Source organism: Temnothorax longispinosus, unplaced genomic scaffold (assembly GCF_030848805.1).
Source record: "Temnothorax longispinosus isolate EJ_2023e unplaced genomic scaffold, Tlon_JGU_v1 HiC_scaffold_31, whole genome shotgun sequence".
Taxonomy (NCBI): domain Eukaryota; kingdom Metazoa; phylum Arthropoda; class Insecta; order Hymenoptera; family Formicidae; genus Temnothorax; species Temnothorax longispinosus.
The window spans coordinates 86704-103922 of NW_027270132.1; the positions used below are offsets into that span (position 1 = coordinate 86704).

The 17219-nt window shown below is 36.4% G+C and overlaps 2 protein-coding genes across 6 annotated transcripts; one reads left to right on the plus strand and one right to left on the minus strand.

Annotated features, from left to right (window-relative positions):
* Positions 1–3787: 3787 nt before the first annotated feature.
* LOC139824261 (DE-cadherin-like) lies at positions 3788–5869 on the plus strand. 3 transcript variants are annotated; one of them, XR_011735056.1, is made up of 3 exons: positions 3788–4031; positions 4293–5177; positions 5249–5869. XR_011735056.1 is itself a non-coding variant. In XM_071796779.1 (3 exons), exons 1-2 carry the CDS (start codon positions 3804–3806, stop codon positions 4485–4487), a joined length of 423 nt encoding a protein of 140 aa, XP_071652880.1. In that variant the 5' UTR covers positions 3788–3803; the 3' UTR covers positions 4488–4498; positions 4876–5869. The 3 variants fall into 3 exon arrangements, 2 of the variants coding, with proteins under 2 accessions (XP_071652880.1, XP_071652883.1); XM_071796779.1 differs by having other exon boundaries at positions 4293–4498; positions 4876–5869; XM_071796782.1 differs by having other exon boundaries at positions 4293–4487; positions 4876–5869.
* Positions 5870–6009: 140 nt separating this feature from the next.
* On the minus strand, positions 6010–16850 carry LOC139824259 (uncharacterized). 3 transcript variants are annotated; one of them, XM_071796776.1, is made up of 5 exons: positions 16143–16850; positions 14498–14796; positions 14349–14417; positions 7780–7872; positions 6010–7569 (listed from the first exon to the last, which is right to left on the minus strand). In XM_071796776.1, exons 2-5 carry the CDS (start codon positions 14792–14794, stop codon positions 7450–7452), a joined length of 579 nt encoding a protein of 192 aa, XP_071652877.1. In that variant the 5' UTR covers positions 14795–14796; positions 16143–16850; the 3' UTR covers positions 6010–7449. The 3 variants fall into 3 exon arrangements, with proteins under 3 accessions (XP_071652877.1, XP_071652876.1, XP_071652875.1); XM_071796775.1 differs by lacking the exon at positions 16143–16850 and adding an exon at positions 15070–16088 and having other exon boundaries at positions 6010–6252; XM_071796774.1 differs by lacking the exon at positions 16143–16850 and adding an exon at positions 15070–16084.
* Between the last annotated feature and the right edge of the window lie 369 nt (positions 16851–17219).

Genomic DNA, 17219 nt, shown 5'->3' on the forward strand with positions numbered 1-17219 from the left:
AAATAAATTAATTAAATTATTTAAATATAGAAATTGATGTAATATAAGCATGATTAGGGTAGACCGGGGCACGTTGTCACACATTTGGTTCAATATTTTTTTTATTTTTTACATTCAATATTTAAGAGTACTTTGGTATGCCAAAATTTCGAGTGAACCCTCAGCTTCAATTGGACAGTATCGAATTTTGTGTGATTGTTACTCTACAGTTGTTACATAACAATAAATAACGACAGGTCGCTTGTGACAACGTGCCCCGGTCACGAGGCACGTTGTCACATCAAATGTAATTGCATACAAAATGTTATCCAAACTGTATTCAACGTAAATATCAATATATTATAGTGCGCTGCAATGTAAAAAAGTAAAATCTTTCACAGAAACATTTATTTTATTTCAAAAAAGTACAAAAAGCACGAAGTTTTTGTCTTAATCTAAATATAAGAATTCCACTCGAATGCGCAACTTATTGATACACATTTTTTTTTATAACCATGTCGGTGATTAAACATAAAATATTTTTACTCGTTATCGTCATCCGAAGATTCGCAATAGATTCCCATCAAATTCGTGACAACGTGCCCCGAGGGCATTTTTTTACTTCAAACAGCCTCATGGCCGACACGTTTGAGATATTCATAAGGTTAGGTATTGCACGCGGTAGGTAAAAGTACATACTTTAAGATAATATAAAGGTCTATTCTGAAAAAAACATAAGCTTTATGTCCAGTACGTTGAATATTAGACAATAAAATTTTACTTACGGTCCCGGGAAAAAATGGAGGAGATCTGACCATGCCTGATTTGATAAAATGAGATACAACGAGATCTGAAATTCAAGTAAAGTCAGATCTGATTGGATACAATTTTATCTCGCCAGATCTGCATGGCCATATTTAATCACATGCAGCCAGATATGCTGAACTATAATCCGATCTCACCTGATCTGACCATTGCTGCCGTTCGATACCCAGGTAGCAGCACTCGTTATTTTGACGTCAATTGACGTCAAAAGTCTGTCATTTTGACGTCTTTTGACGTCAATTGACGTCAAAATGACAAGTGCTTGCTACCTGGGTATTTAATCGCAGATCCAATCGAATCTCTTCCGATCTAATCGGACATTATCTGATTGCTTCAGATCTCCTGAAGTACGAGCAGACATTATGCCTCAGATCTTGTCGGATCTGAGCAGACCTAGCCAGACATGTTTTGATCTCACCAGATAAGACCAATCTTGGCTTACAAAGTTGTGTTGCTGATTCAATCAGATCTCTTCCGATCTTGCCGGATCTGAGCAGACCTAATCAGACATATCTTGATCTCACCAGATAAGTCCAATCTTGGCTTACAAAGTTGTGTTGCTGATCCAATCAGATCTCTTCCGATCTTGCCGGATCTGAGCAGATCTCGCTAGTATAGAAATTATAAAAATTTTGTTCTCAAATCGTCCATTATTAATTTTTACACCCAATGTTGGACATTATATCAAATATAATATTAACTCTGTAAAGGAAAAGCTTTTAAATAATTTTTGGTCAAAAAGTCAATTAATTTTTATATTAAAAACAGTTTTCACAATTTTGAAACATTAACATATATAATAAATATAGTCTCTGCCAATTTAATAATAATTGTTATTTTTGACACCATATTTAGAATTTATTATAAATATTCCATTAAAAAAGTACCGTGCAAAATTAATTAATAATAAGTAAATATAAAAGATTAATGTGTATATGTATATATAAAACATAAATTTTTTAAATTATTTTGCAAACATACCTTATAATTTAAACTGATAAAATAATATAGTCACATATAAACTTATATAGTCATATAAGATTATATATGATCAGAGCATAATGTTGCATCTCAAAGTTGCGCCAAGTTATGTAAATCGTGGAACGGCACAACTTTTGTATCGTGGAGTCCACTTTTATAATAAAGTGGCACATTTAAAAAATAACATTTGAAAACAACAATATTCTGGAGTGGATGGACACCGGATCGGATCAGATCTACTCATGTCTGATTGGATCTGAGCAGATATAATAGATTATTCTCGTTACATATCTGACTCTATCCTCTAGGATCGGATCAGACCTACTCATGTCTGATTGGATCTGATCAGATAGGGCCAATATTTTGATCAAACCAGATCTGAGTGGATTGGATCTGATGAGATCTGCTCAAATCTGTTCAGATCTCTTCCATTTTTTCCCGGGGTCGCAAAAAACTTTCAAGTTGATTTTACGTCAACACGGCTGGAGCAATCTCAACACTGTAAACACACCAAAGATGGGCATACACTAACACGTTTTGGGAATGACGGGTACTGCTCTCTAGTTTTTTAAATAAAGCCGATGTGACAACGTGCCCCGTGTGACAACGTGCCCCGTGTGACAACGTGCCCCGGTCTACCCTATATATATAAGCATCAAAATTACATCAATTTAGAAGGACCAAAATCCATGGTCAAAACGATTAATCCCCCGGACATCTTTCGAGTGGGGCACCTGCCTCGCGCCCAAGTAACACCCGCCCTAATAGCCGTCCGTTTCTCTTGCGCTTTCAGCTCGATGAAAATCACAACCACAAGCCGGTGTTCTCCAATTGCTCAATTTACGCGCCGGTGGTGAAGGAGGAGGACCGCTTGGCACGGTGATAATTCAGGTGCACGCCGAAGATCGGGATCCGCCGGAGGAAGGAGGTATTGTATGACAGCGCGACATCATCGCGTATATGTCACACTTGTCACGCATAAAACGTCTGTGGTAAATTATGCGCGTGGTAAAAAAACAAGAAAGTTGTTCATGCCATTTTTATGATCTTCAAAGTTTTGCGACCTCCAATTAAAACGGAAAAAAGTTTATGATGCACGATCCGTGTTTGAGCTTGTTTTTAATCATGTACCGTGTCCCCGGTATGTTTTTCACCATTTATTTATTATTTTTGACGGATTTACGCGCATCAAAATGAGATCAGGCAAACGGAAATATCTTGTCGCATTATTAATTAACAAAGCAGAGGTACGTACTATTTTCTCTCATGCCAACAAACCGCGATGAACGAAAATAGAGCGTACAGGCAAGTAATTATAGTTCACTCGCAACATGTTATGCAAAAGAATTATTTTATACGACAAGAGTCTCATTTGATTCGAACTCGAAATCAAATAAATTTTTTATTAAAGAAGTTTTGAAATTGTTGAATTAAAAAACATGTTTAACTTAAAAACAAAATTATTATCTGTATCTGTACATAAATATAGAATGGATGGAAATAACGTTGTAAACTGTGTTGTAAAGGAGAAAACATATTTTTAAATATGTTTCAAATATATTTTAAATATGTTTCAAACATGTTTTAAATATGTTTCAGGCATCCAAATATTCCTAGGAAAATATTGTTTCTAGATATTCGAGACTTCTTTAATAATTTCAAGATTGAGTTATTTTTCAAGATATTCAGAAGTCTGATTTTGAATAATATTTTTAAAATAATTCGTTTTTACATGATTAATTTGCTTAAAGATCTTCTAGGAAATATTTATAGGAAGATATTGTTTCTAGATATTCGAGACTTCTTTAATAATTTCAAGACTAAACTATTTTTTAAGATTTTTAGAAGTTTGATTTCGAATAATATTTCCGAAAGAACTCGTATTTTCGTATAATTTGATTTTCATGAATTTATTTGAAGATCTTCGAAGGACAGATTCGAATTTCTATTACTAGCTCGATTATCCGACGATCGTCTGATCCGACCTCACATTTTCAGGTACCATTACATACCGCTTGATGATCTCTCCTGACGAAAAGTTAAAATTCCAAATCAACAACAAGACGAGCCTCATCAGGACGACCCAGTTTATCGACAGGGACGAACCCTACGAACCCTTCTACGAGAAAGAGGCTTGGCTCACGGTACTCGCAACCGACAATGGAAGGCCGCAGATGGCTAACGTGTGCTCATTTAAAGTCACCATCGAAGACGTCAATGACAACAAACCCGTCTTCGACAAAGTGGTACGATATATATATATATATATATATATATATATATATATATATATATATGTAAATTTATTATCATTGAATCTTATTATTTAAATTTATTATTATTATTAAATTAGCATGCATGTACGTGTGGTCTTTTAGGAATTGTATGGTAAACACGATTCGTACGAAAATTGCATGGAATACATCACGCTAAGTGCATTTTAGAAGCCACGCGCACGTATTGTGCGATTGTCGGTTCTCGCTAATACATTTTGGCTTGTTACGCAGGCATACACGGAATCTGTGCCGCAAGATTTACCGGTGGGTCGCGAGGTCATGCGAGTTTCCGCCACCGATATTGACGATGGCAACAATTCCGTCGTACGGTATAGTCTGTCTCCTAAGAGACCGGATGATGCTGTATACTTTCGGATCGACCGCGAGTTCGGTGTCATATTCCTCAACAAGGCTATAGACGTATAAGTAATGCGAAGGTGGAACGATATTAAGAGAGAATAGCGCCTTGTAACACTTATCTGATAGTTTAAGCGATAGTTCCGTCGTTTTTTATTAAATCGTTGTTCGAATTTTCATATTCATTGGCGAAGTTTGTTACGTAAATGTTTTTTCTTTTGCTATTTTTAGTAAACGTTTTGCGAGTAACGCCTGAAACAAAAATGTCCGTTGAATAATCGACAGAAATATTATCTTATCGTGTTTACTAAAAATTATATTCCCAAAACTTTGACAAATAATGGAACGTCGATCCATTTCTTATTCGATAAGCTTCCGCTTCCCCGTTTTATTTAACAGATTACGTATGTATATACATATAAATGTCCTGCATTATGGTCATAATGAATTTGTGCAGCGGAATCCAGGTTACAAATTTTGTATGACGGCGACCGTCGATGATCTTGGCGAAATCCCGCAGAGCAATGTCATTGATCTTGACATACGGGTTGTGGAATCGCATAAGAAGGCGCCAGCTTTTCTACCGAGGTCATCAGAGCCTATCAGACTTAAGGAGAATTTCAACGATTTCGATTCTAGCATTGTCCGTTTGAAAGCGGTTTCCAACATCAAAAATTCTAGTAATTCGGACGATTCGTATCTACAGTTTGAGCTCGTGACCGGCCGAACAGAACAGACCAACAAGGGGAAGACTTTTAGGTACTACACGAATTACGCTTATATAATCTAAATAAATTTAAACGTTAGGGTAAATATTTCTTTTTATACAGCCAGCCCCAAATGACTTTTGACTGACCTTAATGTTGACCTTGACCTTCAAGGAGTTTATTAAAAAGTTATTAATAAAAGAAGTTTGGAAACTGTAACATAGTTTTCTGACACTAACCACTTTTCCCTCCGATAAACAATTAATGAGATATTGTAAGCTAAATATTAAAAAAGTTACCAAGTTTTCCTTGAATATTTCAAAAAGTATAAGGCAAATAAAAAAATGTTTTAGACAAAAGTTGTTTAAATTAATAAGTAGAAAAAGATAATACAATAAAAAATGAGGGTTTTAATTTAAAAAATTTAACTTGGACCCTCTTGGGCCCAGCACGGGCCTTGGACCTAAAATCTAATAAGATCGTCTATTGGCCTCTTTTGAACCCTCTAACTTTTATCTGAAACATATTCTTCCAATAACCAATACTTTCTGAAATAATTGGCCGTTCCGTAACTTTTGGTACGCAAGGTATACGCCATCGCTAAATATGCTCATATCAAGGCAGTCTCTTTTATAAATTATACGTAAAAAAAGCATAAATTTAGTTTAGATATTTATTTGTATGACATTAATGTTACAGAAGTTTGAAATATTTACAAAAGTTATAAAATATTATCTCCCTTTCTTTTTTCTCTTTTTCCTTCTTCCCTCACTCACCAACTCCATTACGGATCATCGTCCATAAGTACATAATAATGTTAAGTAACGCGTACAATTGTAATATTTTAAATAATTATTTTTTTCTATTTTTAATTACACCACATTTCAATATAGACTAAGTACTTCAAGTTCAACGGGTTATGTTATATGGACTCCTCTGCAGTATAATAATAGCAAGCGACTCGTAATAAGCAAACTCTATGTGGTTTAAAGTTCAAAAACTTTATTAAAATTAGACGGAAATTTTTTTTATTTTTAAATCTTTTTTGAAACATATTTGTTTGCTTAAAATTCTCTTCAAAGAACAGATGAAACTAGAACCACATACATCAGTATTATACCGAATACCTATGTAAAATAAATTTTGAAGTAAATATATGAAAATTTCTAAATAGTGTCTGTAACGATTAATCGACTTTGGAAAAATCTGACTATTAAATTTATAAATATTTAGATGTAACAAGAATGTTCAAAAATAGATTTTTTTAATTGTCTAAATTAATTATTTGCAAACTAATTTTATTAAAACAGATTTTTCGAAAACCAATTTTTGAAATTAAAATAATGATATTTTCAGATTAACAGTCATTGTATTAAAAATGTTAACGCGGGCATCAATTCGTGCACCTTATAATTTTTAATATTTCGTTTAATTTATGCTGCAATATATTATTAAGTTAAGGATGTATCACTGGTACAATCTTAGACAAAAGTGCATGAAATTTGAAATACTTGAATATCTACGCCTAACGCATAGTAAATCTAGATGTAAGATACTCAAGATAGTAGGAGTCTTATTTTTACTCCTACAAAGGTATTTTTTTACTTTACAAATGTTTTTTCCAGTATTATTTGCGATTTTTGTAATTTATGAGCCTAAACTTTTGGCAGTAAAAATGCCCTGATTTCAACTTTATAACGTCAAATTATTAATAAAATTAATAATTAGTTATTAATTATTAATTAATAATTAATTATCATTAATTATTAATTTATTTCTTTAAAACGGTGTAGTGAAGACAATTGAAACTTGACAGATAGTTTTATCTATTCGTATACTAGATGTACAAAAAAATTCAAAATATTGGTAGCGCTCCTTCAACATTTTTTTAGCTGTTTTATTTGTCAAAATCGTCTCTTCCCATAAAAATACGTATAAAATCAGTGAAAATTAAAATCGTTATATCTCAGCAACCGTTTAGTGGATTCGTTTCTACTTTTTTTTGTAGCACATCAGGAAGACTAAAAGAACATTCTTACAAATTTTTATCCACTTGGTAGCGCTTTGAAAATAGGTGCAATACATCCTTAAATCTACAAAAACTCATTAACTTTATTAAAATATTAAAACAAAAGCTATTTTTCGTATGTTTTCTCTATATTTAAGATACGTGACACCCAATCCAGAAATATGTGACAACCAACCCTGGGTATGGGGTTAAGTTGTCACATTTGCATGATTTTGCTTAGAATTAGATAACTTTTTTGTGTATAAATATAATATATGTAAGTCTAATATTTGTTTTCTTATACTAAACGATGTAGCTACATTATAAAGTAGTACACGGTATTATAAAATATTGCTATAACATTTTTTTTTAAATCAGTATTTGAAAAATGTGACAACCAGCCTCGGTTTCCCCTATACACTATATGTAATGACCCCTACAAAGTAATGCAAATTTCGTATATAACAATTTTTCGTACAACTTATAATTTTCTGTTACATCTAATTGTGCGTAGTCAAATATATAGTCGAAATATATGATTTTTTGATTTTTCGCAAAACTAATAGAAAATATCAGTATTTATAGTAGTTTTAATATTTATATAAATCTAAAAAACATGATAAAAACAAATGAGAATATTAATTACCGAAAGTGTAAATTGGTTATCCAAATTAAACAAGCCACAAACTCTGATGCGCAACGGATGCGCCCATAGAAATACTCCCAATTCGGTTGTTTCCTAAAAGTAAAGAACATCGCAAAATATTGTCTTTGTAATTTTTCCATAATTAAAATATAAAAATGTCAATCATTTTTTATGTAGCTATTAAAAATAAGTTAATAAAAAAATGAGTAAAGTTAAACTTTTGCAAATTTTAAACTTTACGAATTAAAATAAATAAGAATTGATCTTTATTCTATTTTAAGGTTTATATTTTAATAAAAATTTCAAACTATTTCTTCAAAATGTTTTATACATTTAATATAGAATTAAAAGATATTCGTAATAAGTAATGTTCAATAAAATTTTACGGAAAAGCCGTGACGGAAAAGTAATTTCGAATGTTTAAGGACGTTCTCTCGTCCTTATACTAGAGAAAATCGATTTTCTTGAAACTGTGAATATACGTTAATTTAGGTGTGCCTTATGCGTGGTATAAATTTCAGTACCTTTTCCGGTATAAAAAAAAAAGATACCGAGCCTCAGTTACAAAAAAATTTTTTTTAGTTTAATTTTTTTAGTTTTGGCATTTTTTTCTTATAGAACTCGACGAGAAAAGCAACTTTGGTCCTCTTGGCCAACCTCGTATCTCTTACCGTTTGACCTGGAAAACTTTTTCATTAGTAAAAGTTGAAACTTTGAGGCTCAGTATCTTGATTTTTTATACCGGAAGAGATACTGAAATGTATACCACGCATAAAGCACACCTAAATTAACGTATATTCACAGTTTCAAGAAAATCCTAAGAAAATCGATTTTCTCTAGTATAAGGACGAGAGAACGTCCTTAATGCATGTCTGTATACAAGATTGATTATAGCAGTACCATGTATATACAAATTTGCCCTTTTTAATCCATAAATCAAAATATCTTGGAAATAAATTTGAGTTAATAAAATTGAACACATAAGTGTTGAAGAAGTTCAAAGAACCTTGGAGATTACAAGATCATCTCTGTTTTTTGCTTTTTAAATTGAATCTAGTTCTTCTTTTACTGTATGATGAAGGAGAAGGCGAGATTCATTTATACCATACTAGTCTCTCGCCATCTTACTGTACCGGTCACACGCGGCAACATGTAACGTTCTTCAGAAAATATATATTGAGTTCTAACACTAAAACTGTTGTATATCACGCGTCACCCCTATCAGGTTATGGGCCCAGACGAGATATACGGTGCGTAGTGTTTTCTGAAGAGACGGCGAGTTACACCGTGCGAGCGCGAGGAAACGTCGAACGAGCATCGACGTGGGCGCGAAAAGACGGTAAAGGTGCATCGCATGAGCGCGAAAAGACGGCGAAGGTGCATCGCATGAGCGCGAAAAGACGGCGAAGGTGCATCGTACGAGCCCGAGGAAACGGCGAAAGTGCATTGTCGCGATCGTGAAGAGACAGTGTGTGCATCGTCGCGAGCGCGAAAAAACAGCGTGTACGCATCGTCGCGAGCGCGAAGAGACAGTAAGCGTGCATCGTTACGAGCGCGAAGAGACAGCAAACGTGCGAGCGCAAAAGGGACAACGAATGCATCGACGCGATCGCGAAGAGACGGCAAAGTGATTGACGCGATCGCGAAAGAGAAGAGGAAAAAGGCTTCGCGCTGTGCATACACGGAAGTCATCGTGCGCGTAAAGGCTAATCGGCCATCTTGCATCGGGCGCGTCGGTATAATAGTAGCATATCGTAAAGAAAGTAGATCGTCGGTACGCGATTATGGCCGCGAACAGTGTCATGCGTATCGAGGCGCTCGGGCGCGACAACTACGATACGTGGAAGCTACAAATGCGCGCGCTGCTAATAAAGAATGATGCATGGGGTTATGTGAGTGGCGAGATAGCGAAGCCCGAGAACGCGGCCGACGTACGAGAGTGGCGCACTAAGGACGAAAAGGCCAAGTCGGACTTAATTTTATCCATAGGAGCGAGTCAGTTGAAATTAATTAAAAACTGCGAAACTTCGCGTGAGTTGTGGATAAAGTTGGAAAACACGTTCCAATCAAAAGGACCCGCCCGAAAGGCCACACTATTGAAGACTCTCATCCTGAAGAAGATGTGCGAAGATGGCGACGTGCGCGAGCATCTACATGATTTCTTCGATGCCGTAGATAAGTTGTCAGAAATGGACGTAATTATAAATCCAGATCAACTTGCCATAATGATGCTATATAGTTTGCCGTCAAGCTTTGAAAATTTCAGAGTCGCAATCGAAAGTCGTGACGAGCTTCCAACACCTGAAAATCTACGTACCAAGATAGTCGAAGAGTTCGACGCAAGGAAGAGCACAGTGACATCGAATCAAGATGCCTTACTCATCAACAGGAAGAAGCGAAATTTTTCAAAGCATAATTCGACTAACAAGGAGGAACAGAAAAAGGACAAGTGTTTCAAATTCAAATGCTACAAGTGTCACGAAAAGGGGCATAAGGCCTCGGAGTGCCCGTCACAGAAAGCGGATGATAAAAGCAAGGTATCTCTTCTATTGACCGAAGACAGATCCGACGTTTGCCAGTTCGCAGACTGCACATCTAAAAATCGGTGGTGTATTGACAGTGGATGCACATCACATATGTGTAAAGATATCAGCCTATTCACCGAGATCAACGAAAGCAAATCCGGCGTTTTGAAGTTGGCCAGTGATTCATCCGCGAAAATTCAAGCAAGAGGTGTGGCGGCGATCGTGACGACTGCGAATGGAAAGAAGAGTGAAGTGACTCTGAATGAAACATTGCACGTTCCCGAACTACGAATGAATCTATTGTCAGTCTCGAAAATGACAGATAGAGGTTATGGAGTATCGTTCGAGAAACAGAGGGCCATCGTTACCGACCAAAAGGGACGCACGAGGTTGATTGCTAAGAGGATCGGTGATCTCTACTATATCGACGGAGAGTCATCCGATCATTGTCAAGAAGCCAGCACAATGTCCGAGGAGAGCTGTCATTCGGTGATATCGACGAATACAGGCGAATTTTGGCATCGACGGATGGGCCACCTAAACTATCGTGATCTCATACAGGCATCAAAGGATGGAGCCATCCGGGGTATAGACTTACGGCATGTGCCTGAAGACTTGAACTGTGAAATATGTATTCAAGGGAAGATGACACGACCATCGTTTCCGAAAAAGTCAACACGAGAGACCGAAAAATTGGAACTAATCCATACCGATATATGTGGCCCAATGCGAGTTACATCGAATGGAGGATCGAGGTATTTTATCACTTTTACCGACGATCATACAAGATGGACGGAGATAAGGTTCATTAAAAGTAAGGACCAAGCGCTCGAAGAGTTCAAGGCATACCAAATCTTCGTCGAGAAACAACATGGCAAGAAAATAAAGGCGATTCAATCCGATAATGGCCGCGAGTACGTCAATAAGGAATTCGACGAATACTTAAAGACCCAGGGAATTCAACGTCGACTCACAACGGCATACAGTCCGGAGCAAAACGGGGTTGCCGAAAGAAAAAATCGGACTTTGGTGGACTCTACGAGATGCCTTCTACTCCAGTCAGGTCTACCTCCATCATTCTGGGCTGAAGCTGTATCCACGGCGAATTACATTAGGAATCGCTGTCCAACAAGTAAGCTCAATGGAAGGACCCCACACGAAGGCTGGAAAGGCAGGGCTCCGACTGCAAGTTACTTCAAGAGTTTTGGATGTAAAGTATTCTGTATAAACAAAGTTCCCACGAGAGGAAAACTTGACCCTCGATCCAAGGAGGGAATATTCGTCGGGTATTCCGAGGAATCGAAAGGTTTTCGAATCTGGCTAACGGAATCCAAGAAAATCGAGATTACTCGGGACGTAAAGTTTCTGGAAAACCATCTGGGAAGAGCTAAAACACCTTTCGAAGATTTCTATTCACAATCCACGGACATGATCCCGATTGACGGCGTGGACGTCAAATTGTTCTCCAGTTATGATAACGTGGAGCAAAGGAACATCGAGGAAATTGCTGTGGAGCCAGAAGAAGCGGAACCAGATGAACCAGAACCAGGGGAAGCGGATCCAGGGGAAGAGGAAATAGAAGAGCCAGAGGGTGGAAATGAGGGACTCGCACAAGTCCGTAGAAGAGGTCGTCCCCGCCTTATCAGAACCGGGCGGCCCGGGAGACCTCGAAAGGAATATAGCCACGAAGCGTTTGAACAAGCGGAAGTGGCGTGTGTGGCCGAAATCCCAATAACGCAAGCCATGTTGGATGTGAACTCATCGGAATGGATGGACGCGATGGCAGCAGAGGTGATATCTCTGATCAAGAACAACGCATGGAAGATCACAGAGTGTCCGAAGGATCAACGAGTAGTTGGGAGCAGATTTGTTCTGCGTAACAAATATAACTCCGATGGATCTATCGAGAAACGAAAGGCACGTGTTGTAGCACGCGGTTTTTCTCAAAGACCAGGGATCGATTATCACGAGACGTTCGCTCCAGTAGCAAGAATGAGCTCGATACGAGCTGTGTTGGCCATAGCAGCACAGAGAGACATGAAGATCGAACAGCTCGACGTAGCAACGGCATATTTGAATGGTGAAATTGAGGAGACAATCTACATGGAAGCACCGGAATATCTAGAAGATATTTTGGAACATATTATTTGTTCCAGAAGCGTGGACAGTTCCATCAAGGAAACGGCGAAGAAGATGTTGGAAGACATTCAGAAGCCGAACGCAGTTTGTCTATTAATTAAGGCGTTGTACGGGCTTCGACAGTCAGGTAGGACCTGGCACGATACACTGAAGGAAAAGCTTGAACAACTCGGAGCTGTTCAATCGAAGGCCGATCCATGTGTATTTCTCATTGGACCTATCGAGGACGGAACATTTATCATCGTATACGTCGATGATATAATAATCGCTTCTCGCGATACTGCGAAGATCGCTAAAATCAAGAGTCATCTCAGCGCTAACTTTGAGATCAAAGACCTGGGTGACGTCAAATACTGCTTGGGTTTGGAATTCTTAAGAGAGAAGAATGAGATTGCCATAAGACAAAAAGGGTATATTAACGACATTCTCGCAAGATTCGGCATGCTCGACTGTAAGCCGGTGTCCACTCCAATGGATCCGGATGTAAAGCTGATCAAGGAGGAGGTCGGCACGGACTATCATCAACCCGAGGTTCCTTATCAAGAACTCATTGGGGCACTGATGTATCTGGCGACATCGACACGACCCGATATAGCTCATGCTGTCAGTCGCCTTAGCCAATTCAACAACTGTTACACGGAGACTCACTGGAGGGCAGCCAAGCGGGTGTTGCGATACCTCAAAGGGACTAATAATGTTGGTCTAGTTTATTCTGTTTTCAGTAATCCTCCCGAGATGTTCGCGGATGCTGACTGGGGTAACTGCAACATGGATCGTAAATCCTACACTGGTTACACCTTTCTATTGAGCGGTGGAGCCATCAGCTGGGAATCAAAGAAACAGCACACTGTGGCTCTATCAACAACTGAGGCCGAGTATATGGCTCTTTCTGAAGCAACAAAAGAAGCTCTATACATGGAAGGACTACTCGGAGAACTCGGGATAACTTTGGATGAGAATCAATTAAATTTCAAGGAGTCCTATTTGTTCCATTACGCTATCTTTATTGCTTATGACTAGTTCTCTTTCATAACACGAAAGTTTTGTGTAATGGCCACTCAGATCGTTATGATTAAAATCTCTTTGAAGTTTTTATGTATACACAAGTGTTTACAAAAATAGAGAAGCTATTACAACATATTCTTAAAACCAAATCAAGTCAAAAAGTCCTATATCACTTTTCCCTCCGACAACAATTTTATCGATCAGATAAGTTAAGTATTGAAAAAGTTACCAAATTTTCCTTAAATGTCACAAAAAATATTAGTCAAATAAAAAAATGTATTACACAAAAGTTGTTCAAATTAATTAATAGAAAAAGATGATAAAAAAACATGGGAATTTCTATTTAAAAAATTAAAAGTAATGCCTACACCCAAAATTAAATGAATATTACTCTACGTTATGTGTCCTTCAACTATAATCTAAGATATTTATTGGTGAGATGCATACTTTCAAAGATAACAGCTTGTAACGCTTTAAATGCCTCACCCTGTATATGCGGAGTGGAGCATTTAAACTATTTGGGATACGTTCCATTTAGCGCTAGCAACACTCTTAGAATTATTTCATCCTTGTTGTTTAGCAAATGTTAAACAAGGACGGATGATGCTCATGCACAAGCGTCACGAGCACCAAATGAAACCTACTCTTAAAATGTTACAAGCTATTTATCTCTGAAAGTACACGTCATGGCACAAATGTTTTACACAAAGGTTGTACCTATTGTCTGAAGAGAGACAAATAATGGTAAAATCAATTTTCGAAAAATCAATTTTTTAAGATAACATAATTAAATATATATCGTTGCCACAATACGCACGCATGCGCGTACGCGCGCACATGTACAATATATGTATGTATACCGTATATTTTAGTAGTGCGTTACATACAAATTTTACTCACGGTCGAAAAGTTACTATGTTTGAATGCGGAAGTTTCTGCCGAGAATATTATACTTGCCAATACGTTCGCCTATAACAATTGTACGCAGCATTAAAAAGGTTATTACACCAATTTCGCTTATATTATATTTGTAATATGTATACTAATACCTGATTGCATGTCAAATGACAGATGCGACTTATAGCAATAATTTGAAGTGATGAAATTAGTATCACATACGGGATATAAAGTAACAGCATGTTGTTAAGTATATCTTTTCCATTAAAAACAATGCTGAAGACATTAGTTGTAATGTCCATTAACATACACGTGATCCAAATAAGCAACTGTGGGTTGTAATAAAAAGTGAGATGATTTGTTGCATCGTGAAGGTAACGATGTAACCGCTGGAGATTCACGATGGCAAGCCTGTCGGCAAATAATCTGATATTGATGCCAACAGTCATCCCTATGTACATAAAACCTTTTATTAAGATTATTTATTATATACCATAAACATACACGCGTGTGCGCGTGATAAATATACTTAATATATTTATATGTTATATATAAATTAAATATATATAGATAAAAAGTATTTTATTTTTAGATATTAACTTAGATATTTAGGAACATTTTTAATATAAGTTCTTAATACTAGCATTTGAGAATCGTTATTGATTGAGTTAACTTGATTCGATTTGTTCAACGGTTTCGAATTGATCAATTGACAATAATATACCAATCAATCCATAACACAGCCTGTTGAGATGATGAAATCTGCGACGCAATGCATCGTATAAGAAGTAAAATTTCGCGATTTCCATGGAGAATGATATTCGTGTTACGCATATCATCATAAATTCAAACAAAACTGTTTTGTTTAAAGTTTTGTTTCTAGCATTAAATATTATTATTAGTAAGATAGGTATGAACCAAGCGCCGAAGATCAATATCATAATCAGCCATTGCATATAGTGATTCTTTCGTTTGTCATCAGTGCACCAATGATAATGCTGTATTAAATTATCGAATTTACGAGTTGTGGATATAGTACGTTCAAATTCCATATGTCGCAGACACGAAAACAATGCCGTTAGAATCATATAGGAAGACCGGCTGTATAGATTCAATTGTTTTAGAACACATCCCATATTAGTCTCACACACAGTTAAATAAGTGTTAAATGTATAATATCCTCCGGCGCAATACATCCCGCACGCGATCAGTGAGTACACTGCCAGTGGGTGAAAAATTTTGAATATCGATAATTCATCGATCGTGTGTGGATGACAGCCACAAAGGCGCGATATGTATAGCAACCATCGACAATTTTCCAGCATGATTTCACAAGAACTGACTTTGTTGCTATGATCATTGCTAACATATCGCTATGTTTCACTCATGCTGGCGATAGAGCGCAGATAAATCTGTTTATTACTTCAAACGGGGCTAATAACGGTAATTTGTCTCTATTGCGCGTAGATCTCAGAGATAGTGATAAAATACTACATGAGAAATCTGACAATGTTTCTCTTTCATGATTCCAAGCTGATCGAAAAAGCGAAACATGCGAGCATTAAAGTGCTTCTGTATTCGTTGAATTACAATTAGCTCTTTTAAAATGTCCTTTTCTATATAATAGCGATAACATTTTGTAACTATTATGCCGTGATACATATATAACAATCAGATAACTGAAACACACGCAACCATTTAATTGCGACGTTTGCTCGTAATTGATTCCATGCAATCTTCATCATTTTTGTTACTATTAATAGTATTATTGATAAAACTACATAGTTATGACCTCACCGATTTAAATGACCATTACACATATATTATCAAGAATACGCGAAAAAAATAGACAAATTTAAGTTTCGATATAAGACAATGATCAAGCTAAAAAATACGCGACGCATAAAACAAGGTCAAGCCACTTCCGATATATGTAATTTTTATAATATCCGTTGCAATAAAATAATTGATCGCGCATTTAAACTCTAATTCCCGTTTTACTTTCAACGGCGAGATAGACAAGCTTAAAAAAATCACGAGCAAAACCGTGTTATCACTGCGTTCAATGGAGGCTAACTGGCCCAATGATTTCACCAGATCAAGATCCCTCCTATCCGCCAAGTGGCATGCCAGGTAGTATCCGACATAGAGAAGAACGGATTCACATAGTGGAGAGCGAGCTGTGCTCTGCTTCTGTCGTATTTCATAGGATCAATCTGCGAAAGAAAGTTAAGTGACCCGTTGAATACCAAAGACCTCGCTGCAGGAGGAAACGAATCTCGAATCTTCCGGACTGCTGCGATAGCAGCCATTTCGGCAGCCAGTTAACGGCAAACTTTTACCTCTTTCCAAATATAGTATTATGCAATTCCCGAATGTTTTCACGATTTAATTGGTATTTATTATAACTTCTTACAAAATCAAGATACGCGTGCGAAAATATATTCTTCCGTTATTAAAAAAAATACATATATATTTTATTACAAAAATTATGGATAGAACAATTCCTCCCGAAGAGTGGTTACAAATAATTTCATTGTAGTTTACTATTATATGTGCGAGTACGAAAGTTTTCGAGTACCGACTGTTCGAGATGAATCGAACCGATAACAGTGAGATTTCAATTAATTTCGTAGTTAAATATTTAATGGCATAAAACTCATGTAATTTTTAATTTTTCTGTGATATTTAATCAATTATAATAAGTAATTAAGTAGAATTATCTAAATATTAAATGCAACATTTAGATAATTAGAACTGTCAAAATCTTACAGATATCAGGATACCCAATCGATTTGTCTCGAATTTATTAAGTACTCGCACATTTTTATTTACGTTTATCACAATATTATAGTAATTTGTTTCAATAAGTAT